At 32.7% G+C, this 26,148-nt stretch overlaps 4 protein-coding genes across 4 annotated transcripts; 3 read left to right on the forward strand and 1 right to left on the reverse strand.

Moving 5' to 3' along the window:
• Positions 1-4,685: 4,685 nt before the first annotated feature.
• LOC114758663 (cytosolic sulfotransferase 12-like) lies at positions 4,686-6,440 on the reverse strand. The gene is made up of 2 exons (XM_028947733.1): positions 5,338-6,440; positions 4,686-5,062 (listed from the first exon to the last, which is right to left on the reverse strand). The coding sequence occupies exon 1, from the start codon at positions 6,418-6,420 to the stop codon at positions 5,383-5,385; it is 1,038 nt and encodes a 345-aa protein (XP_028803566.1). The 5' UTR covers positions 6,421-6,440; the 3' UTR covers positions 4,686-5,062; positions 5,338-5,382.
• Positions 6,441-10,297: 3,857 nt separating this feature from the next.
• On the forward strand, positions 10,298-11,456 carry LOC114758637 (cytosolic sulfotransferase 12-like). The gene has a single exon (XM_028947702.1). The coding sequence runs from the start codon at positions 10,298-10,300 to the stop codon at positions 11,330-11,332; it is 1,035 nt and encodes a 344-aa protein (XP_028803535.1). The 3' UTR covers positions 11,333-11,456.
• A 6,190-nt stretch (positions 11,457-17,646) lies between these two features.
• Positions 17,647-19,281, forward strand: LOC114758664 (uncharacterized acetyltransferase At3g50280-like). The gene has a single exon (XM_028947734.1). It carries the CDS (start codon positions 17,703-17,705, stop codon positions 18,690-18,692), a length of 990 nt encoding a protein of 329 aa, XP_028803567.1. The 5' UTR covers positions 17,647-17,702; the 3' UTR covers positions 18,693-19,281.
• A 2,187-nt stretch (positions 19,282-21,468) lies between these two features.
• LOC114758638 (uncharacterized acetyltransferase At3g50280-like) lies at positions 21,469-22,358 on the forward strand. Its single transcript, XM_028947703.1, has 2 exons — positions 21,469-21,715; positions 21,829-22,358. Exons 1-2 carry the CDS (start codon positions 21,469-21,471, stop codon positions 22,356-22,358), a joined length of 777 nt encoding a protein of 258 aa, XP_028803536.1.
• The last annotated feature ends 3,790 nt before the right edge of the window (positions 22,359-26,148 follow it).

Here is a 26,148-nt window from a genome sequence, read left to right on the forward strand (position 1 = left end):
GACATGACTGAGCGTCTGAATCTTATTACTCAAGAGAAGCTGGCCAAACATGGCTTCAAATTTTAGATCCCCATATGTTACGAGGGCCATTCACCATATGATCGGTCTTGTCTACCAAAATCAAGGTTCAAGTAAAACTTTCTACGTTACAATGTCTAGCTCTTCTTAAGATCTTGATATATGGGTTTCTTCTCTCTGGAAAGACTCTTATTGTGTGCTATAACGTACTATGTCACTAATGTTTTTTATTCTTTAGGGTTTGCATTGGACAAAGGCAGTTTCGAAAATGTCTCTTAAGGTTTTAATGTATAGAAGTAAGATGAGTTAGTGGATTGCCTTAATTAGCCTCTTCTAATACTACAAATCTTGGTATCGGTAGAGCTAATTGCAAACCAATCCAATTCTGCTTCTGATTTTTTTGCTGCCACAGTTATAAAGAAATCAATTACTACTGTGTTTTTGGCCAAACTAAACATGCAATTACCTCCCCAAACATTATATAAACCAATTAACATTGATCTTACTGCCACCACTTTTGCAATCCAAATTCACAGAAGTGAGCACTTTAGGTGACTTGACTATTTTTATTAGAGTTAAGGTGCAAATTTGCTCTGAAAATTTTTATTCAGAAACGCTAGCACCCAGAAATCTTTTTATGTACAAATTTGCCTTGAAAGCTTAAAATCATAATAATATTACCCTCTGCCATTAAAAACTTACAACATCCGTTATTATTTTTAACAATAACGGCAACATTACTATAATCATAAACTTCTAGATAAATTTGTGTCACATCCCGCAAAATTTAACATTGATGAGAGAGATAAAAAAAATTAGATTAAGGGCCAATAGGAAAAGAAGACTGGCTGAGGAAGCCAAACATGGTACAAGATCTAGAAAAGATCCGGACCGATATTTTCAAAATTATCGATGTCGGAAAGGCGAGATGGAAAAATTTGAGAAAAATTCTAAAAAATTTCCTCAAAATTAAAAATTGGTAAATTAGAGGTTTTGAAACCTCAAAGGAGGACCTGAAGATGAAAATGGAGTGAAAACAGCTTATTACGGAATTTCCTAAAAATAAAGGTTTTTTAAAAAAAAAGTAAAAATTGGGTAAAAATAATTATTTTAAACATGTAGAGGCCTCAATGATTCTTGAAAAAATATGAAAAAATTATTTAAGGATTTTTTTGAATTTATAAAATTGATTTTAGGCCCTGAAAGTACAGGAATTAATTTTAGAAAATTTATTTCCAAAATCTTATCAATAAAGCCTTATTTCAGAGAAAATTCAAAATAAATAGCTAGGATTTGAAATAAATTCTAAAATTTTTCATAGGGCTTTCTTATACTAGATAGGAGTTTTTGATAGAGAGAAATAAATTTTTGGAGGCCCAGAACTATTTTTGAAAATAATAGTCAAAATAGTGAGTTGTAGTCAAAATTGATATTTATATGTGGGCCCCACTTTTCCTTCCTTTTTAAATCAGATTTGGGCTTCATATTGAGCCAAGAAAGCCCATAAAATTCGTGCAAATATTGGCCCAATGATTAAGTGGTCTTAAGCCCAATTTAGGTCAAAATATCCATAAAAAAATCATGAAAAAAGACACTTGGCAAGATCATAAAATTTGGAGCACTTGATTGCAGCCACATAGCCTCTTAGGTAGCCAAATCTGGTACCACATTGGAGGGGAGGAGGGTCATATTTTTTGTCTATAAATACCCCCTCATTTTACACATAATTTGGTCAAATTGGGAAAATTAAGGGAAAATTCTGCTAAAATTAAAAAACCTCCAAAAAGCTCCAGATACCCTCCAAATCCAAGAAAAATTGTCAAGCTTCAAGTTCAGATCCATTAAGGTATGTCTAAATTTGATTTTGGTTGGATTTAAGGGTTATTTTGTTGGATATTTCATGACAAATCTTATGGTATGATGCTGCCAATTTTTGGTTAGGCCAAGAATGATTTAGGGAAGAATAGAAACCATGATTATGAGTTTGAAATTACATGTTTAATTGATGTTTGGATTGAATTTTGGAAGAAATCAAAGTTAGGGTTTTGTTACCCCTATTCGGTCACTATGTTATCTTGGGGGAGGAGTTTGTTTTAATGTGATTTGACAATTCCAATGAGTTTAAAAAATATTTTTGTGTAGGGATATACCAAGGGAAAGTGTTTAAAATTATTGGAATAAAAAATGGAAACTTTGAAAAGTAATACTACCTATTCGGCCAAACTGAAATGGAAAGGAAGGAATGTGATTTTGTAAAATCTGATTTGATATTTGAATTCTACATGAAAAATTGTATAGGATTGGCCCAAGAGATTGATTGAAACAAAGAGGGATTAATTAGGTCAAAAATCAAAGAAAAAGGGGTTTAATTGAGCTTAATATCAAGCAATTATGTTTATACTTGAATTATTGTAATTTCGAATGTATTTGTGCTTGGAATAATAGGCACATTGCAAGAAATCAAAGAGGAAACATCATTTCCCTAAAGAGGCCGAATTGAATTGTCAACCAAGAGGTAGCATTGAACTCATAATTTGATTGCTTTCTTGCTTGTTTAAATGTGTATGTGTTATAGTAAACTATGTGACTATGTATGGGATTATATGTTGAATGTGCCTTGGCAATATGTATAAGGAATGGCTTGATTTATTGCTCTCTTTTCATGGCAAATGGTATGCACATGAAATGCTGCATAATGATGTTGATTTTATGTATACATGTTATATTTTTACATAGCATGAATTGTATGATAATTATGGTTCTTTACCACTAAGAATTCTATGAAATCTCACTCTTTTATATTTAAAATTTACTATTTAAGAGGTGGACCAAGCAAGGACAAAGGGAAGGAAGTCATTTTGGAGAAAATTGATTAATGTGCCTCTTTGAACAATGTTTGTAATTAATGTGGATTATCGTGAATTGTGATGAATATTTGTATTAATGACTAAAGATAATATGTATGTGAATATTTGACCAAAAGTTCTGTTTTAGTATTGAATTGTTGAGTGGATTGATGAATTGAATTGAGAAGAAAAGGAAAAGTCAAGAATGGCGGCTTAAGGGATAGAAGTTAACTTTTTAGGGGTCAAGTTTGACAAACAAGATTTTGAGCAATTGACTGAGTTTGGAGTTGAAATTTGGTGTACTTATAGGTTTTATTTTTAGATTTAAAATAAGTGGTAATTCATCAAATTTGGAGTTTTGTACAAAAAGTTATAACTTCTAAAGTTGGGCATAAATTCTAAAAAATTGAAAATTTACCAAATGAACAGTATCACTTTGAACGAAATATGGGATTAATAAATGAGTTTTGGATACCAATGAGTATTTTTTTTTTTTCTTTAAACAGCATGTCAAGAGCTTTCCATAGAACTTAAAACCATCTTATTTCGATTTTCTAGAATTAGTTATGAATTTTCAAAGTTTGATTTTTGAAAGGATTACAATAAATAGTAACTCGAATCTAAGAAATTTTAAAGTTCAACTTTTTCTAACTAAAGGCTATAAGAAATGATCACAAATGGTTCCAAATGAAGTACAAAAGTAAGTTGTGACAATTTGCACCCCAAAATAACTATTGGGTGCCCAGCATTCCTGACCATAATAGTAGGGTGCTAGCTAGCTACTTCAGCTCGTACTGCCACAGGCTAACCTATATCTACACCGCTAACCCACTTTACCATGTCTAACTTTAGGCAACTTAACTATTATATTAGGGTTGAAGATCAAATTTGCTCTAAAAGTTTTCACTCAGAAAGTGCTGGCATCCACAAGTTTTTTTAAATACAAATTTGCCTTGATAATTTAAAATCATAACAATATTTCCTCCTATATTAAAAAAACTTACGTTAAGGGTTAATATTTTTAATGGTATGAGCAATATTGCTATGATTATAAATTTTTGGAGCAATTTGTACTCGAAAAAAGCTTTCAACTGTCTAACATTCTTGAATAAAAAATTTTGGGACAAATTTGCATATTAACTCATTTAATAAACATGCATATTTTTATTAAAGTCATATCGCCACTAATTTACGTTGTAAATTAGTGGCTCAGATTCTAAATGTTAAAATTAAACCGGCTAAAATTGAATCGTTCATTTGAGAATCTATTGGATTACTAGCTTAAGCTTTAATGGTCAAACTATGGTTAGCTAGTCATTATTAGATTAATATATTCTAATTTTATTTTGATTTTTAATATGAAAATGAACTAGAAAAATATAAATAAATTCAAGCCAATAAGTAAAAATAAGATTTAAAAAGTGTTAATTAGTGGAAGTTAAAAAGAAAAAGGTAAAAAAAAAATTGAAAGACTAGGTTCATATAAAACCAAAGCTCTCTTATGCTATTTTACAAGAGATTCTAAGACTCAAAATAATGAAAACAGTAAAACCTTTTGTCATTATATTTGCAATAAAACCTTTGAAAACAATCTTTTTACTCATTTTGTTATCATCAAAACAAAGTGATTTAACATTCTTTTATTTCTTGATAATGAAAATCTTAAATCAAGTCAGTAAGTTCATAATATATTACTCCCCTTAATCTATATGCATTTAGATATAGTAACTTAAGCCATAAAAGGGAACATAAGAATGTGCAGCACACTTGAACAAAGGAAACATTTCATTCAGCTTAAATGATACATTACAAAGCAAGTTGAAATAAAATACATTGGAAGTTTATAATTAAAATAAACAAATAACTTGACAAGCACATCTATGCTCAACTTTTTCTCCTTTCTTCCTCCCTTTGTTATCAACAAAAAGAAAAGATGCTAAGTTTGATCATTCAGAACTTGGAGAAGAAGATAATTCCTCATGAATAGAGTCGCATAGAAGTTTAATCAAAACACGAGTTTTTTTTTTTTTTATAGACTGAACAACAATTAAATCCATTCACAATTGCACTAGATCCAACCAAGCATTGGAACCTCGAGGCATCATCCTCATGTCCAACAGTCATCAAATTAACAAAGAGAACGTAATCATGATTGTGCTGAATGATTATTCTTCTTCAAGCTTCGGAATGCATGCACCCTGCAAAAAACCATTATCGTGGAGAGCAGTTATATATACATCAACTAGCAACAAATGCTAGTACGTTGAGCCTTACTATTTAGAATTTATAGTTTTTTAAATAGTATAATTTCCAATCACTCTAATATATATTAAGCATTAATGTCAGAGGAGACATTGAAGGAAGGAAATATATAGTACTTTACTTATATATTTATTAATTTCTAATCTAATTTGGATATTTAGAAATATCGATTATCTAAATTAATAATAAATGATAAACAAAATTCTTCAACCTGGCCATTTTGAGTAGATTCAATGTGATCAAGGAGCACATAGGCCTAAAACTTCAAGCCGTACTTTCCAAACTTCTCTTCGGTAATAGCATCGAGCTGTTTGATCATGTCAACTGTCAAAAAATTCTTCCAATCTCCAACTTCTCCACGTCTAAAATAAGTCTTATTTTCTATCCCTGAAACCAATTTTCCACTTTTGTTCACTTCCAAATTTCTCAAATTCTCAAAACTACTAAGCCTCAATATATCACCAATAACATCACTATTCTGTTCTTCCTCATCAGAGAAACCATACCCTAAAAATTTTCCCAAGTCCTTCAAAACCCTTACCGGCTCACTCTTAAGCTCCTCGTACTTCAAAACCATTATCTTTTCTGGCCTCTCCAAACTCTCCTTATAATACCCTAACACGTGATCCCAAAATGGCCCAAACAAGCTCATTCCTCGACGAAACTTCTCAAACAAGTACTCGATGGTGTTGAACTCTTGAACATCTGGTCTTAACCTATTCATGAAGTGCCATAATGAGATGAACACATCCTTAGGGTCTCGACACAAGAACACCATCTTACATCTTGACTGTTTTATTGACTCTGGCAACAAAGCATACGGCATATGGCTAGAAAGGAGCCTTGGTGATGGGAATGAGCTTAGATCAGGATTCTTGGTGCTAAAGTAAAGATCATACTCAAAGTTTGGGACCAAATCATGAGGGTTGGTAGTGAGGAGAGGGTGTGGTGCAATGGCTTGGGTTGCGTCTAAATTTGGTTTCATATCATACGTTTTGCGGTTGATGAGAGAGAAAGTAAGGGCTTTGAGCCAGGTGGTTCCACATTTTAGTGGGGTGACAATGAGAATGTCAGAGTCTTGGGCTTGGAAGTGGTTCTGGCAGTTGACGATTCCTTGAATTAGTCTCTTCTGGTACCAGAAACCTTGGTATTGATAGAGCTGGTCTGCAAACCAATCTACTTCCATGGGTAAGGTGGTGATGAGTTTTTGGCATTCTTGTGATAGCTCTTCATCATATTTCACCAAGTGCTCTTGCGAACCAGGATTAGCGGCTTCTGATTTTGCTGCTGCCATAGCTATGAAGAAATCAAATAACTGGTTGCTGAAGTGAAGATAGTGAGATTGGCTCTGTATGAGAGAAGAGGAGATTATTGGAGGGTTTTATAAGCTTGCAACAACCGTCGGGGTTCTTGGGATAATAATAGCAATGAAAGAGAATGCTGATTTCTCTAGCTGCAAGACACCTCACTTATTTAATATGAGGGGCTATGAAAACATGTTCAATATAATAAATATTCCACGTACGAATTCCTTTTTATGATGTAGCAGTTATGAGAGCTGTAAATCATTTGGAACTTGGAAGCTAGCCTGTCATCCACGTATGGATTCCATTTTATGTTGTAGCAGTTAGAATATACAAAACTGATATAAAATGCCCTTCATTATTGCATGCATTAGCTCACATGTATATAGCTAGCAATCCACCTGGCACGAGAACGACACTTTGAGATGATTAAAAGTTAATTTCCAATACCACCGTTGACAGAAATGAAAAAATATTTCCAATGAGATTTTAACTTTGAGGTTTCAAAATCGAAATTACCCCTCGAATGTCTAGAAAGATACTTCTACACATATACGTTTGTTATGCAATGGTAGTAAGAGGTCTAATTTTGATATAGAAAAGGTCAGCTACATTATTTTAAGATTTTCATTTTAGAGTAATTCGCAGATAATATAAACTTGAATCGCTAACGCAATATGATCGCTTTTCACTAAGTTACTTCATTAGATATAAATTAAATTTTGAAACGCATGCTTGAGATTGTTGTTTCAAAAATAAGGACGGTGGCTTAGTTCTTGATGCATAGTTTATTATACAACTTATTTGGAAATTTCATTGCAATTTTTTAAGTGGTTGGCTATAAACTGATTATTATCAAGAGAAATAATTCAAGATTGAAAGAAAAAGGAGAAATAATAAATCCTACTCCACTGCTAGTTGAAGCTGCATAGTAACCGGAGGTTTGCACGAAAAAAAAGTAGTGTAAATTTTTGCATCAAACGATAGTGAATACTATGAGTATGCTAGGAGCATACTATATATACGTTTCTTTAGGTTGTGTAACGGGCGATTGGATTTGACCAATGTGATTGTAGTGTGAAAGGGTCTAAGTGGAATAAGGAAGAGAAGATTAAAAAAAAAATGAGAAAAGAATAGAAGATAGAAAGGGAAAAAAAAAAACATAGCGGAAAAGCAATAATGTGAACTGACGATATAGATTTGTGTTATACTACCTCTGGTACTAAATATAAGAGCTAGTTGACTAATTTAAGTAGATTAAGAAAGTAAGTTAAGTTAGTTATTTGTAATAAATAAGTGTTGCATTTCCTAAAATATCCTTGATAATCAAGTTTATTAGTCAAAACTATCATTATTAGAAAGATTATCTTAAAAAAATAAATAAATATAAGAGACAAAGTGGATTGAGGTCTTATATTTAGGACCAAAGTAAAAGTTAAATAAAGTCTTATGACTGGATATAGTATATTAAATGAAGTCTTCTCCTAGCTCTGAAAAAATGCATTGAGTTCCTGTTGAAGTGTATGTATTTGAGGTATTTCAGGGAGTTATCTATGGACACAGTAGGAAGCATTTGTATAATTTTATAAGAAAAAAAATTAAAGTAATTGCACCGTGTGGTCTTGAATGTGAATATCACTACGAAATGACTTAAGAGTGATAGAAGTAAGATAAACAATTACTTCATTCCTATTTGTTATTTTCTTGTAATGTGGATAACTGTCAATGTATTGTGTATATATATACACTGTACTTCAGTTTGGAATAAAGATAACTCTCATTTTAATTATCATAATTGTTACAATGTGATCAAAATTGATACTTTTCAATTTGGATGGAACTTTAGTTATTTCGATCTGGGAAAAAAACTTATTTTCCGTTTTTTAGCTCTCTCTTAAGATGAACTCAAAAAGAAAATGACAAAATTATTGTTTATTTAAGTTTAATTTCATGTGCTTAAAATATTTTAATTATTTAGCACTCATTATAAGGTTCAATGCATCTGCGATTTCAAAACCTACTTTTGTTTGCATATAATAGAATAGCAACCCACATGTTCTTCAAAAAAATGGAATAGTTATATAATTATACCCATATAGCTATTATATTTTTTTATGAGACATATCAATATCAATATCAATATTGGATATAAAATGAAGCACAATTATTACTAAATTATAGATTTTGTCATCTAATTCTCTGAAGACTTTTTGCAACGTACAAAGGATACACCCAATTAATTACCAATACATGCACACACGCACGCACGCGCGTATTTGTGTAAAAATATTCAAGAACAAGAAATTATGAAAAATAATTTACTGGATAATAATAAAGAATCAAATAGATATTATGTGGTTTGCCTACAAAAAAAAACCTTACATTATAATAAAAATAATTAGAATTGATAAGTTATTTGGGATGAAGTATAATAAATTAAATAATTAATGCGAGGGAAATTAAAGGCAGAAAAGAGATGATAAGAGGTTAATTAATTGGAAGAAGACAAATTAAGGATGAAAACATAAGCATGTGATTGAGTTAGGGCCAAAAAAGTAAAGGATGCGGAAGATCAGCAATACAAATGGAAATCGGCACCGACTACTTGTCTCCTCTCTCCTTTCTCTTCCTTTCCATATCGTTTTGTTTTATGAATGGTTTGCTCTATAGTTTATTCATGAGAAAGTGCAATATAATATACTAACTCTGGTCCTTAATATAAGGACTGGTTGGGATTTAGATTTAATCTTGAATATAATATTTCAATCCACTACTTTATTTTCTAAGTTTATAATTTATTCTTTAAAGCATCCCTATTGATTACACATATTATAATAGGTTTCCATCTAAAGGCAGTCATGACTCATGATTATAAATAATACTTTAGGAAAATCAACTCATATTTATTACAAAATACCTGACTTAACTAATTTTTTTAATTTACTTAAATTAGTTAAGCAGCTCTCATATTAAAAACTGAAAATGGTGTGTAGCTAAACCTTGATCAGTTTGAGTCATTGTAGCTTAATTATGGATTAGTTGATGACTATGGTTTCTATCGTTAGTTGCTTTAATATTATGTTTGTTGATTCAATTGTGGGCTTTTGATTGTTTTAAATTAAAACATGAAATATCTTATTGGAACCGATTTATAAAACTCTAAATCGTCTGATCTCAATATTTTTCCCAGTAGGTACCAACAAGAGCAGTCACCCACTAAATCATTGTCTTCATCCATTAATAATTGTTTGCATGTATCATATCATCAATGTCCTAACATTTTTTTCCTATTTATTTTTATTTATAATTTATAATGTGACATAATGTTAGGTAAAATGATTTCTCGCTGAAGATTTTCATATCTTTTTGATGATGAATTCTTCAATATTCAATTACATATATATACATTTTATAATGTTGATATTTGATTTACACAGGGACAGTCCCATTTGCTGCTCACGTAACATGTCCACCCTGCACAAGAAACTCATTCAGAATCATTCAGCATAAATAATTGTAAAAGAACTGCATATTTGATATCCTAACATTTCTTCTATCATCCTTTTCATTTTTTATTTATATATAATGTGATATGGCATAATTTTAGGTGAAATAATTTCTCATTATTGAAGATCCATATCTCTCTGATGTCGGTGTTTTCAATATTTAATTATATATGCATTTTCTACTATTGATAAGTTCATTTATAGAGCCGTTTATTGTAAATAATTGTAAAAAGAACTATATAATTAATATCCTAACATTTCTTATTTTCCTTAATTTCCGCTCAAACTTTTTATAAAATCTATATCATCCATCTTTCTACTTTCACTTCATCATCTATCTGATTCATATTTCTGTATAACCATGGCAGCACAAGAGTCTAAACCCTCAAATCTTCCTATTCTTCCCAAGTACCTCAATGAAGACGAAGAGCTATCCCAAGAATGCAAAGACCTCATTGCTACATTGCCAACTGAATCGGGTTTGATCAATAACCGAATCCATCAATATAATGGTTTTTGGATCACCACAAGCCAATTGCAAGGAACTCTGAATTGTCAAAACCATTTTCAAGCTCATGACTCCGATATCCTTGTCGTCACATCACCCAAATCCGGTACCACTTGGCTCAAAGCCCTTACTTTTGCCGTTCTCAACCGAAAGATCCATTATCCAAACCCAAGTTCCGACCCGACCCAGACCAGCCACCCTCACCCTCTTCTCACTACTAATCCTCATGATCTTGTACCATTCTTAGAGAGTGTCCTCTACTTCCAAACTACCAAGCCTGACCTGAGCTCTTTCCCATCACCAAGGCTCTTTGCAAGCCATCTCCCTTACGGTTTGTTGCCTGAGTCTGTAAAGCGGTCAAAGTGTGAGATTGTTTATTTGTGTAGGAACCCTAAGGACCTTTTTGTCTCGACATGGCATTTTGCAAACAACTTAAGATCAGAAACACGAGGGCAAATTAGGATTGAGGATTCATTTGACAAGCTTTGTAAAGGAACAATTGGGTTTGGGCCATACTGGGATCATATTTTGGGATACTACAAGGAGGGTTTGGAGAGGCCAGAGGAAGTGATGTTTTTGAGATATGAGGAGTTGAAGGGTGAGCCAATCAGGGTTTTGAAGAAGCTTGCTGAGTTTCTAGGGTTTGGTTTTTCTAAGGATGAAGAGAAAGGTAATGTTATGGAAAATATATTGAAACTTTGTAGTTTTGAGAATTTAAGCAATTTAGATGTGAATAAGAGGGGAAAAGTGTGGTTTGGAATAGAGAATAAGACTTTTTTTAGACATGGAGAAGTTGGAGATTTTAAAAACTTCCTCGCATCTGACATGATTCATCGTCTAAATCTTATTACTCAGGAGAAGCTGGAGAAACATGGCTTGAAGTTTTAAATCCACATGTTACTTGGACTATCTCACATACCAAAAATGAGTTCCAAGTAAAACATTATATTCTAGGTGCAGTATTTGTCTGTTCTTAAAGTGTCAAATTTATTTTCATGAAAGTATTTTTATGAGTTATGAAACTGTAAGCATCAAAAATAGTTATCGATGACCATATATATATATAGGATCACTTCGCATTATTTTCTAATTGAGAGGTGCACTATTTGTTTCTTATAATGATGTTACAATGAGGTGTTGTGACGTCCATACAACTTTGGATGTAACTCTTCTGAAGCAGCTCTTCAAATGTTGATCTATATGTAATTAAATTTTAAAATCCCCCCCTCTCTCTCTCTCAAAATCTTAATATGTGAACGTACACTGGGAATAAGAGTAATTATTTACTGGGGAAGACTTGCCACCTTTTCAGATAAATTCACTGTAACAAATTCTACCAACGGATTATTTTCCCCACAACAAGTTATCATATACATATCAGAAAGAAGTAAATTTTTGATTGCACTCATTTCTTAAAATCGTCGTCCCACACAAGTCACATATGCTTCTCCAAGTTAAATATGAGTTGGCTCATTTGATCACAACCTGGAACTGTTCTCAGACCTTGGAAATTGGAACATGAAATTTTCTTAAAACAATACTTTATATTTGAAAAGATTGTGTAGTACAAATGTTTATATATATAACCAAATAAATTATAAATCTTAGAATTATATTGTCCATGTGATTTTATACTTTCAAATAAGTATATTATCAACGCTATTGAAATAATATCAATTTTTTCACATAACCTCGCATTCATATTTCATAATATAAACTTGGGTTTAGATAAACTCGTAATCGTAATAGATATGTCAACTTGTACACAAACTCGTATCATTAACATAATAAAGTTGTAATAAATGTATAAATTCATATCCTTATAGAGGCACAAAAGTTCTTGCAGCTTGACTGATAAAAATCCATGCCATTTGATTTGTAATTTTTATATAAAAATGACAGAATTAGTCGTTTTACAATTCACATAATGGGTTGGTGCACGTGTTTACTTTTGCCAAAAACAATTTCAAAAAATCAAAATTACTTTCTTTATCTTCACATTTTCTAAATAAGCATGTGAAATTCTTAGAAAAATTCTGAATAATAAAAATGGATTTTGAATTCAATTATTTTGTTTTTATTTTTTTAATATCTCCTAAAAATTATCTTTTTGAAATTTAAATTCCTGATTTCGAGTAAAGGAAAATGTTTATGGGGGTTTTATTTTATTTGAAAATATAAATTCAGAACAAAGACATTTTTGGGATGTTTTAAGAAATTAAACGAATCTTTAGTTATCGTTAGAAAAACAAACAGCGAGAGAGAGAAAGGAAATTCAGGATCATAAAAAGGGAGATTTTGCAAGATTTAGAAGAAAAAGATGTTAGTTTTCATTTTTCTAGAAGTTGAGACTAATAAGAACTAAGACTGTTCGTGGAATGGGACGGGACGGGACGGGATGGGATGGGGACAGGCCTGTCCCGATCCCGTTCTAATAAACAAGGACGGGACAAGAAATATGTCTTGTGTCCCATCCCACGTTTTTTTTTTTTGTAAAATGTTTTTGCCTTATGGTTGGGTCCATTGCAATGGATTTTTATTTTATTTTTTTCCTTTTTATTTTTAGTTCTTGGGGCTTAATCCTTTTGAAAGTTTTTTTTTGTTTTTTTTTTTACTGTTTTGGGCTTAGCCATATTAAACAAAAGCCTAAATAAATAATAATTGATAACAGAATAATTCAAAATTCATTTTTACCATTCCAAAAATCATAAATAACTATAAAAAATCTAAATAAATAATAACTATTCAACTACATATATGCTAAAAGCTACAAATTTATAGATGTCTTGAATATTTTTTGTTTTTAACATTTAATAATTATAAAGAAATTAAAAAAAATATTACTACAGGTACGGGAGGACCCTGTCCTGAAAAATTTTGGGACAGCTTGGGATCAGGACAAGCCTATTTTGATCACCTCTAATGAGAACCACTTTTTTTTTTTAAATTTTAAGTGACCTTTTTAAAGGAATGTATATAATACCAGGATGAGTTTCAATGATTGGAATGGTAACGAATGTGTGATAAAGCAAAGGAGCGTTTGTTTGATAGAGTATGCAATTAATTAAAGGGCAAATTGCATCAAGGTAGGGATGGTGGATAGAGGTGAAAGTTGGCAAGGCCCCTATCTATTTAGGGCCTGTGACCTATCTTATTTTGGAGTCTAACCAGATCTTTTTTGTAAATATGTTGGGTTAAAATTGTTCACACAATAAATGCATGGATCCTGACAAACAATAAAATATATCTTGATAACGGCAAGGATTATGAATAAAGTGCTATTAATTCCATCCATAAAAGGAGTCAGGGATCTCACATGCCAACTCTAAACAAAAGATTTGCAAATAAATAAATGTATTGAAAAGGGGGAAAATTTTATTAAAAAAAGGACAGAAGTATACCTTTAATTTTGTATGAAATTTAATGGGTCTTTTATTTAACTCATCTTCTCAATTCTTTAATTCTAACTTCGTCACACAAAAAATACGGATATTAAAATTTTAGACGTTATCGAAATATTCTCAAATATTGACATATTGAATGTAATTTTCGAAATAACTATTATTATAAAAAAATTATTATTTGAAACTAACGGAATTAAAATTAAAAAATTCAAGAGATACTCTTTAAAATTAAATAATCAAATTACAATTTCATCTAAAATTAAAGGTTAAAAATGTTTATTTTTACTAAAAAGAAAGAAACTACAATCAAATTCGCGGGAAGGGGGATAAAGAAAAAGAAAGAAACCACAACTAAAGAATCAAATTCATATTTTATCATAGGAAAAAAAAAAGAGAGGAAAGAATCAAAGTCATAAAGAAAGACAAGTAAGAATAAGGAAAAAGTAAGAAACCATCATAAAATTTGTCCCAAAGTATCGGGTGTAACCAGTTTCAAGGCTCATTGTAGTGATGAGCACCATAATGCTAATCAGATTTCAACCATTCACATTTAATATGAATGATCGAGATTTAACATTTAATATTTTTTATTATCGCTTTATATAACATCCAATCACACCATTAAATATAATTTTCAAAATACAAAATTATTATAAAAAATTCTTTTTTGAAATTAATGGAATTAAAATTAAAAAACTCAAGAGCTACATTTTGAAATTAAATATTAAATAATCAAATTACAATTTCATCTAAAGCTAAAGGTTAAAAATGTGTGCTTTTGCCAAAAAGAAAGAAACCAAAATCAAATTCGTAAAGAATGGAAGGGGGCTTAAAAAAAACAAAGAAAGAAACCACAACCAAAGAATTAAATTCATATTTCATCAAAGAAAGAGAAAAGAAAATAATCAAAGTTGTAATGAAAGACAGGGAAGGGGAAAAAAAAAAGTAAGAAATTACCACAAAATTTGTCCCATCAAGTATTGAATGGAACCAATTTCAATACTCATCGCAGTTATGAGCACTATAATGCTAATCAAATATCAGTCATTCAAATTTAATATGAATGACTAAAATTTAATATTTACTATTTTTTGTTATTGCTTTATATAACATGCAATCACTCCATTAAATATAATTTTTAAAATAAAAATAATTATTATAAAAAAATTATTTTTTGAAACGAATGGAATTAAAATTAAAAAACTCAAGAGATACTTTGTAAAATTAAATTTTAAATAGTCAACTTACAATCTCATCTAAAGCTACTTTTTAAAATTAAATATTAACTAGTCAAATTACAATCTCATCTAAAGCTAAAGGTTAAAAATGTATGTTTTTATCAAGAAGAAAGAAACCACAATCAAATCCGTAAAGAATGGGAAGGAGGCATAAAGAAAAAGAAAGAAACCACAACTAAAGAATTAAATTCGTATTTCATCAGGGAAATAGGAGAGAAAAAAAATCAAAGTCGTAAAGAAAGACAAGAAAGAGAAAGAAAAAGAAAGAAACCATCATAAAATTTGTCCCATCAAGGCATTGAGTGGAATAAGTATCATAGTATCTCAACCATTTAAATTTAATATGAATGATTTGGATTAAATTTTTAATATTTTATTTTTAAAAAAATATTGTCTTTTAATAGGTACATGATCCAAAATAGATGTAATCTCTTAACTATAATATTTAAAAATTACTAATTAAAAAGTTTTAAATCTAAATCATTAAAACTGTATCTAGATAGTTTAGATTTTACCATAGCAATGAGCATCATGATATTCATCTCTATGGTGAGCACCAAAACTTGTTCCAGCAGCATGGAGTGCCTTATGTCCACACAATTTTAGTTTAATAAGATGAATTAAGTCTCAAACAATTTTATTAAAAAAATAAACTATAAACAATGATTCAAACAGTTGCTAATACATAAATTTCATAAAATATTATTAAAATTTAATCTGAATATTTTAAATTTACAGTAAAAAGTTAAAAAATTTATAAATATAAATTTTTCAAATGTTAATATAATGATTACCGAAGGGAAGAGGAGAGATTCCTTAACCACATTTTTTTATGTCCTTGTTTGTTTATAAATTTTATTACTTTTCAATTATTTTTGAATGTTTATAGTTTTTTTTTTTTTGGGCCAGAAAAACTTTATAATATTGATTAAACCAAAACCTCCAAAAGTTCAACCACAACAAAAACAACTAAAAAACCAAGGCCCATCCGCTGGATCACAACCAAAAAGATACGGAAAAACTAAAACAATTAAGCATAAGAAATTCTGCTTCAAGCTTTGCACCTCCAGACTGCAATGACCCAATTTCTGTGAAGAGAATCCCACCATGAAAGTGGCTAGAAGGAGTGGTTGTCTTCCAACTTGCTCTATTGAGCCCACATCCTTATGTGCCAAAGCTGCCTTCCCAATTGCAGCGTTAAAACTCTCTCTTTCAACAAGAGATGATGACTCATTCTGAAGTTCCATGCAAACCTCCAGAACACGGTACAACACAGAAAAACAGAGCCAATTGCACCCATTTATAATGTCCATATACAAAGCAAAATTTCTCCCATCCTCGCATCTTCTCAAAATATTGAACATCCAAAGGTAATTAGGCAAAGGGAAATTCAGCCCCATGCTTTGCAACTTTGTATTGCAATGATCAATTCTCTGTGACAAACACACCATGACGGTGGCTAGAAGGGGTGGTTGTTTTGCAACTTGCTCTATAGAGCCCACACCCTTATACACCAAAGCTGCTTTCATATTTGCAGCATTAAAACTCCCACTAAGAGAGGTTGAGACATTCTGAGGATTTTTGCAGACCTTCATAATCCAATAGAACACAGAGAGAAGTAACCAATTGCAACCATCCATAATAAACATACATAGAGCAAAAAATCCCTTAGCCTCTTGCTTTCTCAAACTATCCATGTTGCACAGGACCACATCCAAATCATCAAAGGAACCAATATAGTTGCAGATCTCAAGTGGCCAAATAGTAATTTTGATAACTCTAGAAGCACTAATCATATGTTCACTGGAATTCAATAGCAATATAAGTTCATGCCAGGTATTTCCAGCAGAGTCATTTTTAGCACCAAATGCCAACATTACCACCGAAATCATGCCGAAAATCAAAAAAGATGTGCACCACAACAGAATTAGTTGCCTCTGCGATAGGATATCATCGTACCTTAGAACACTGCTCTTTCTGTCCTGAGCTCTGCACGGGAGGGAAACACTTTGAGATCGCTTGCTTGAGGTCATTTTGCTTGTCTCAAAGTGCCTCTCACAATCTCCGATCACACTTCTCCAGTACACTACAATCGCCTCTTTCTTATGATATCCGTTCTTCCTCTCTGCAATTGTTAATGTACCTAACGTTGAACAATTTTCCGCCTCGTGATCTTTGATTTTCCAGATCTCATAAGCATCTCTACCCTCCTCCTTTCGTAATCTCAAAGACAAACTCACACACACACAGAGCATTTGAAGCTCTCTCACCCGGCGGCCACCAGAGAGACGGTCGCCGCCGGGTGAAGAAACAACTCTCACGATCAGATCGGAGAGGGAGCACTCACACTAAGGAGAGGAAATGTCGCTCTCACTAGGAAACCCTAGAAGAGAAAACCGATGAGCGAAAATATAGTTTTTGGTCCCCATATAAGATTTCACTTAAGTGGAACGAAAAACGAGAAGAGAACAGATTGATATTGTTCAAATCATTTTTTTTTCTTTACCAGCGATATTGTTCAAATCATTTAAGAGGACCAAATATATTAGTTATATATATGTGTGCGTGTGTACCGTGACAAACACACGGGAAAGTAAAGGCAACTGCAGATATTTCATGGCAGCCATCCGAGTGGTCTCCACTACTACGATCCAAGCACGAAGCCAATTCAATAATGGTGATTTACCTCAAGAAATCGGGCTCAATTCCTGGGATTTCCAGTTTCTGCTAAGTGAATATGGCCAGAAAGCCGTTCTTTTTCACAAACCAACCTTATCATCATCTTCTTCTTCTTCTTCTTCTTCAGTTTACACAGAGAAAACGATCCAACACCTTAAGGACTCTCTTTCTTCCACCCTCGACTTCTTCCCGCCCCTTGTCGGTCGTTTTGTTATCATCCCTCACGGCGGCGATGATAATACTTTCTCGATCTCCGTTACTTGCGACAACGCCGGAGCAAGTTTTGTTCATGCTATTGCTGAGAACACTACAATTGCTGAGATTATTGAATCCATTTATGTTCCACCATTTGTCCACTCCTTCTTCCCGCTGTGCAGATCCAAGAACATCGAAGGAAGTTGGATCCCATTATTGGCTGGCCAAGTTACAGATCTCGTGGATGGCATCTTCATCGCTCGTTCGATGAACCATTGTCTTGCTGATGTAAAACCCTTCTGGGATTTCATGAATACATGGGCTAACATCTCTCGTAATGGTTTAAACTCCATGGCGTCGTCGACTTCGAAGCTCGCTTCATTCCAACGATGGTTTCCTCATGGTAAGATAGCATGCCCTATACAAATCCCTTGCAGAGAAATAAAGGAGACTGATATTAAGGCGTTGTCCATTGATTCTCCACATCAGCCTTTTCCATTATCTCAGAGGATCTTCCACTTCAGAAGAGAAAAAATTGTCGAACTGAAAGCAAAAGCTAAGTTGGACATAGATGATGGTGTCATTAGAAACAAGATCTCTTCCTTACAAGCCGTTAAGAGCCACGTTTGGAGATCTGTGATAAAAAAACCAGCATCTTCATCCAGAAGAAGTGGTGACTTACAGAGTGTTCGTAGCTGTTGGATCCAGAATTCCTTATCCACCAATACCTGAGAACTATTTTGGGCCCACAGTGCAATTTGCTTATGTGAAGATGAAAGTAAGAGACTAGGTGGGAGATAAAGGGCTTGGCAAGTTTGCTCAGGAGATGAACAAGACAGCATCATCAGTCACAGAGGAAAAGATCAAGGGGGATTTTGAAGATTGGACTCGAAATCCGAAGTTGCCTCCACAAAGTGAGGTCAGTGACACAATTGGTAAGTTTATGGGAAGTAGCAGTTCTCCAAGAACCAATTTTTACAGTATTGACTTTGGTTGGGGAAAACCAGTATCAGTAAATAGCTGCCTACCCAATCCAAAGACTTGGAAACTTGTGGTCGATGCTGGAGCTGAAGAAGGTAGCTTTGATATTGAGTTGTATGCTTCCTATGAGATACTCGAAGCTTTATCAAATGACCCTTAGTTCATGCATTATGTGGTTTCGTCCTCAAATAAACTAGCACCATCTCGGCTGTAACAGAAAAGGCAAACTTTCATGTGATGTTAAAAATATAATCTTTTTATGTTTTTCTTCGTAGTGGTGTTTTCAGTTTTGAAGCAAAATTTTGCTTTCATGTTCACTTTCACACATTCAAGTGACAAACACAGGCACTCAAGGAGCTAGCTATAGAGAAGACTGTCTTGAGAGGAAAACTACTGATCAGAACAGGAACTAGGATGACGGCTTGATCAGGCCTAAGGAATTTAATGAGGGGGCAGAAAGTAAAACCACCAAAACGAAAACCAAATTCCCAAACAATTGTGATGACAATTGAGGAGAGAGATGGTAATCATCGGTCTTGTTTTTTAACTGGTCTCTCTGCTTCCTCTCCCCTTTCCTTTTATTTCTGTTCACTTTCCATTTTAGTCGTAGGATTGAAATTCCAACTGTCCAAATTTCGTATTTTAAAAAAATTAAGAATAAAATGTCTTTTTTTAAAAAAGTAAATAAATAAAATTGAGCTACTAAATTTCAGCCATGATAATTCAAAAAAAATGTCTTATAAAATATGAAATTTGAACCGTTCAGGTTTTAATCTTAATACTACTTCCAATCCTAAATATAAGAATTAGTTGATTAATTTGAATTTTCTAAGAAAATAAGTTAGATTAGTTATTTGTAATAAATAAGTATTATCCAATCGAGTTTATTGGCTAGAATTATTATTATTAGAAAGACTATTTTAGAAAAAAATAAAAAAATATGAAAAATAAAATAGATTGGAGTCTTATATCAAAAAATACTTTGAAGGTACTAGACGCATCTTAAGCCCTGAGAAACAAGTATATATGTTATTGTCATTGATTGTCCATTTTGATAAATTTAGTTTTTTTCGAGAGAAAAAAAATCGGTCCTCCTTTGTCTTCACTTATTAGAGGACTTAAATACATGAAAGGTGCATTTATCTATCTATCAAGCAACAATTTTCTTGCCCGCCAAACTGTCAAGTAAGGCTGGATGTGTCCACGAGGTCGACTGATTTCGATTTTTCAAATGAGTTCAACAAGTGACCTGGTCATGATCCAATAAAGATGAAAGCCAAGACTGTTGATGCTTGAAGCTTGGGTAGATCAGACTTGGCTGCAATATTTTCTCTAGGATACGTAGGACGACTGTATACATAATGGAGCCGAGGCCAGGGGCCCATTCATCTCGACCTATCCATTTTCTCATTTCTCCTTTTTGTCGTTCTTGGTATCGACGTGTCGACGTGTCGTTTCCATCTTCTTCCTCCCTGCTTGAAGAAAACCATTTGTGGTCGGTTTGCCGTGAGGGAAATGGATGAGAAGAGAGGAGAGAAAAAATTTTAACAAGCTCAATTTAAAAAAAAATTAAAAAAGTGAGATTAAAAGTTTTTAATTATTTTTAATTATTTTATCTTATATCTTTTATTTATCAAAATTTTATAACTTCACTTTTTTATTTTTGGCTAAAGTATATATTTGGTCCTTTAACTTTATACAAGGTTTCAATTTGATCCCTTAACTTTAAAAAGCACATATTTGGTCTTTTAACCCTAAAACCATTAAGCTTCAATGATGATTTTTTGTAACAATTATGGATTTTTTGAAAATTAAACTGAATCTATAAGCATTTGAGAATATTTTATCAACATTTAACATCTTAATGTCATCATGTTTTAAAAAAATTTTAAGGTTAAAGGACTAAAAGTATACCTTATAAAGTTAAGGGACCAAATTGAAATCTTGTAAAAATTTAAAGGACCAAATGTATACTTTAGCCTTTATTGTTTTAAATTGAGCTTATTAAAATTTTCCCTCACATCCCCTCCCTTCTAATTTCCTCATACCAAATATAAGGTTAGAATCACAGATTGATGGCTCTAGAATTGCTCCTCCTCATCTTGTTCTAGGAAGAAAGGGAAAATTTTGATATAAATTTTCAGATTAACTAGATAATTTTTTTTCAATGATAATAGTATGAAACGAAGTTTTTATTTTATAACTATTAAACTGCATACAACCTGTTGATAAAAATAAGGTTTTATTTTAAATATTTTTTAACTTATATATTTAAAATTAAAAATTAATAAATCATCATTTAAATGCTGAGTTTTTATCATTTTGAAATTGTTGAGTGATGATGTTAAATTTAAGGGACAAAAAATTTTCTCTCCTCCTTTGTTACTAGAAAATTCCGCCTCCTTAATTACTGATAAAAGCGGAAGCGTTTAAGCTAACGAGCACCGAATGCGGACTCATATTCAGTCTGCAGTATTGCTGGCGAAGAAAAAAGGCGATTGAATAAAAACACCACCCACACTGTACCATGGCAGGCATCCGAGTGGTCTCCACAACTACAATCCAAGCACGAAGTCAAATTAATAATGGTGATTCGCTTAAAGAAATCGAGCTCAATCCCTGGGATCTTCAGTTTCTGCTAAGTGAATATGGCCAAAAAGCTGTTCTTTTCCACCAACCAACCTTATCTTCTTCTTCTTACATAAGGAAAACGATCCAGCACCTTAAGGACTCTCTTTCTTCCTCCCTCGACTTCTACCCGCCCCTTGCCGGCCGTTTTTTATCGCCCATCACGGCGGCGATGATGATACCTTCTCTGTCTCAGTCACTTGCAACAACGCCGGAGCAAGTTTTGTTCATGCTATTGCTGAGAACATCACAATTGCAGATATTATTGAATCGCCTTATGTTCCGCCATTTGTCCACTCCTTCTTCCCGCTGTACAGATCCAAGAACATCGAAGGAAGTCGGATCCCGTTATTGGCCGTCCAAGTTACTGAGCTCGTCGACGGCATCTTCATGGCTTGTTCGATTAACCATTGTCTTGCTGATGTAAAGCCCTTCTGGGATTTCTTGAACACATGGGCTAACATCTCCCGACATGGTTTAAACCACATAGAGTCCAATTCGAAGCTGGCTTCATTCAAGCGATGGTTTCCCCAAGGTAAAATAGCTCGCCCTGTACGAATCCCATTAAGAGAAATCATGGAGAGTGATGGTAAACTTAAGGGATCCATTGGTTCGCATCAGGCTTTTCCATTCTCTCAAAGGATCTTCCACTTCACAAGCGAAAAAATTGTTGAATTAACAAAAAAAGCTAATTTAGAGGTAGAGATGGTGTCATCAGCACAAAATCTCCTCCTTGCAAGCTCTTACCAGTCACGTTTGGAGATCTATGATCAAAAACCAGCATCTTGATCCAGAAGAAGAGGTTACTTACAGATTCTTCGTAGCTGCTGGACCCAGAATTTCTGATCCACCAATACCTAGAAACTATTTGGACCCACTGTTCAACATGCCTTTTTGACGATGAAAGTAAGAGACTTGGTGGGAGATAGAGGGCTTGGCAAGTTTGCTTTGGAGATGAACAGGGTGATATCCTCATTCACAGAGGAAAATATCAAGAAGGACTTCGGAGCATGGGCTAGAAATCCAACCATGCCATTACAGAGTGGCCCAATCGGGAAGTTTATGGGAACTAGCAGTTCTCCGAGGACCAACTTTTACGCCATTGATTTTGGTTGGGGAAGCCCTGTGGCAGTTCATAGCTGCCTCCCTAGTCCAAAGAATTGGAAGATAGTGGTTGATGCCGGAGCAGAAGAAGATAGTTTAGACATTGAGGTGTATGCTTCCTTTGAGATGCTTGAAGCTCTAGCAAGTGACACTGAATTCATGTGCGCGGTGTCTCCGAGGCCGGTACCGGCGCCGGCGGGAGGGATATCCAGTAAACTAGCACAAGCTCGATTGTGACAGAACGAACGAGAGCTTGCTGTGATGCTTTATATATATGTCGTTCTTTTTACAAGCATCTTTTATGTTACATAGTTGCATTACAAGTTTGCACCTTAAATTAAAGCAAAGTGATCACAAAATGAACGGTGGAGCTAGAGAAATAAGCAGTCGCCGTGAGCAACACGGATATGAAGGCAAGTGACTTGGATTCTGTGAGATTTTCATGAGGGTAATCTGGTGGACAGCAATGACAGATTCCAAAATCGTCCTCCAAAATTGGCAAAGCATCAAATAAAGGCATTCTACGATGTTTCTTCAACGTTTGCTACGTGTTCTTTCACTTCTCTCTCTAAAATCAGATAGTGACCCTTAGCTTACAGATTCAGATGCTTGTAGGTGGGATGCTAGCCACCAGCCCCCCTCTCCCCCCATTTATGATACAGCTGCGAATGAAGGGTGTGGGGCTGGGAGCACATTCCCTGATCGTCTCAACGATGAACAGAGTTATCATTTTAATCTAAGCGGATGTTGATTTTGGATGGTTTAGATTTAATCTATTTTTTTATATTTTTTAAATAATTTCTTATATTAATAAACACAGAATTTAATAACAATATTCTTATAAACTACCATTCCTTAAAAGATAAATTTATCATTGAAAAATTATAGATTTGACAGCATCTGTTATGAGCTGCTGTTTTGATTTTTTTTAAGTGAGGTGAATAATATGTTATTTTAGTGAACCGTACTAATCTTGTAATTATGAATCCTCCTAGTCAAATAGGCATAGGATGAACTCTTTGCTGTCTTATTTTCTTTGGGTAAATTAGCAAGAAGTCTCAAGAAAAAAATTTAATTATCAAAAAGTCTTAATAACAAGTGACCAGCATGAACTTGTTATCATTCCCTACTCTGAAGCTTATCATTGCTAGTTCTTCACCTATCAATCAACTTTAGGCTAATTAAATTCCTTCCTTACAATCTGATTGTAATTCTCCCATTTTCTTTTGCTCACACACTGTACATAAGCTGACCTTTGATTAATGAATGGGAAAATAACCAAAAAAGAAACTGAAAATTACTAAATGCCAAATAAGAAATGTCAACAAAATTTTGTTGTCATTTGCAAATTCAACGTTGTCAACACCAAATAAAGTGTTGTTATCAAACTTGATTTGAAATTTAGGAATTTTTAGCTTTTTTTTTTTTGTTATTTTCCCTTAATGGATTCCCTTTTTACTCAAAAAAAAAAAGGTCATTTTATTGTTTTGGGTCCCTCACAAAAGCAAGCTTACCACATAAGCCCAGGGCCTGGTGACTCTGATGCTCTTCCTTCTTGGCCGGGTGGAGTACGCCGTAGGGCATAGGCTCCATAAATTGGCTTGGTCTGCCGGCAAAAAAAATTAAATAAAATGAATTTTAGAAATTAATCTTTAATAGCCCACAATTTTTTTCTTGACCTATATCTTAATTAGCTTCTTTACTTTATGAAATAACTTCCTTGAGCTTTTCAGGACAAATTATTACCTCTAACTTTTTTATTGAATTTACGAGAAAATGAGCCTTTAATTCCTAAAACTTGGCTTTAAAATATTTAAGTAATTTTTTGAAGTTTAATCTCTTCGAAAATTTTCTTAATTTACATAACAAATTTTATGGGCCCTTAAATAATCTCAATAATCATTTTTCTCCTTTATTTTCTTAAATTTCATCCAAAAATAGATTTTATTTTTGGGGCACTTTAATTTTAGATAATATCCTTCGCCCTCAAATATGCCTTAGGAATCTCTTTTGAACCGTTTGGAATTTTTCTCTAATTTCTAGACATTTTTTCATAATTATACTTTTACCTGATATTTTCACTATCTATATTTTTGCCCCCCTAAACTTACTATATATCTCACGTTTAGACTAAATTAAATTATTTAACTAATATTTTTGTATTTGGGATAACTTTTGAAGCAAATGAATTTTGAATCAGAAGTGGCTTTAACAACTTTTTCTAGCACAATTTTTTCCCTTTTTTTTTTTCAAATTTGGACCTTCTTAAAACAATCTTTTTTTTTTTACCACCTTCTAAAAACAACCTTTTAATATATTATTCCAAATGAATTTCTGTCAAATTAATATGTTTATAAAATCCTATCCAAACAAAATAACATTACACTAATAACTTTTACTCTAACTTCGGTTTATATAAATAAATTGAAATAAAAATCACTTTTTCCCAAATAATTCAGACATGAGGCGAAACAGCGCCATGCGGTTCAAATTTAACCCATACCACCACTGGTTTTTAATTAGTACAAGAAATATTACAAATGTTCAAATTTATATTATGCAACTAGTAACTATTATAGGTCTCATAAAATATTCCAAAATCACACACATAAATGATACACTGTGTGCGCGAGACAATTTAGGATACAAAATGGCAACAGTACACAGTGCCGGATGGTTATTCAGAGATGAAAATTAGATATATAGATGATGAAGTGAGGTAGTAGCGAGCTTGTTGATGGATTTATACAGAATGTGATCGGAAATTAAGGAAATCCAGAAGCATTTCCGAAGAGGTTAAGTTCAAAATCTCATGGGAAAAAGATTTAAAAAAACTTAAAAATTATGAAATCTCAATTTAGACATCTAATACTTCAAAACCTCGGGGATAGTAAGTGGTACCTGATGTATTATTTTTGTAAATGTAGTTAAATAACTAAACACCGTTGTTTCAAACTTGTCATTACCATTATATTTCTTATTATTTGATATACAACACTTGTTATTACGACTTCATAAATTGTTAATAAATAACTTGTTGTTACTAGTGCATTTTTTATCATTTGCTATTCAGCACTTATTATTATCAGTTCACAACTTGATAATAATTTTTTTAAGTAAGGACATTTTAATCACTTAACTACACTTGCAAAATACCAGGTCAGACACTACTTCCTTCCTTAGAATTTTGAAGTATTAGGTGCTGGGATTTCATAATTTTTAGGTTCTTTTTCTTGTCATTGTCTCATCTATCATTGGTCATATCTATGTGTGTAAATCAACTAAATAGTATAAAATGCGTGTAATTAAATATTGAAAAATTCAACATCAAAGAGAGATATGAATCTTCAATGAGAAATTATTTCACCTAACGCTATATCTCGCATGATAAAACGCATGCAATTAAATCATCATAAAGAAATATGAATCTTCAACAAGAAATCATTTTTACCTAACATCATGTCACATTATAAAC

Source organism: Neltuma alba, unplaced genomic scaffold (assembly GCF_004799145.2).
Source record: "Neltuma alba isolate B1F8T4 unplaced genomic scaffold, ASM479914v2 tig00010740_pilon, whole genome shotgun sequence".
In the NCBI taxonomy this organism is placed as follows: Eukaryota; Viridiplantae; Streptophyta; class Magnoliopsida; order Fabales; family Fabaceae; genus Neltuma; species Neltuma alba.

Bases quoted from the DNA above. Each gene is read 5' to 3' on its own strand.
- LOC114758638 (XM_028947703.1), top strand. From the start codon at position 21,469: ATGGCAGGCATCCGAGTGGTCTCCACAACTACAATCCAAGCACGAAGT. The intron at 21,716-21,828 runs GTTTTTTATCGC...TCACAATTGCAG, and splicing joins CTACCCGCCCCTTGCCGGCC to ATATTATTGAATCGCCTTAT.
- LOC114758663 (XM_028947733.1), bottom strand. From the start codon at position 6,420: ATGGCAGCAGCAAAATCAGAAGCCGCTAATCCTGGTTCGCAAGAGCAC.
- LOC114758664 (XM_028947734.1), top strand. From the start codon at position 17,703: ATGGCAGCCATCCGAGTGGTCTCCACTACTACGATCCAAGCACGAAGC.
- LOC114758637 (XM_028947702.1), top strand. From the start codon at position 10,298: ATGGCAGCACAAGAGTCTAAACCCTCAAATCTTCCTATTCTTCCCAAG.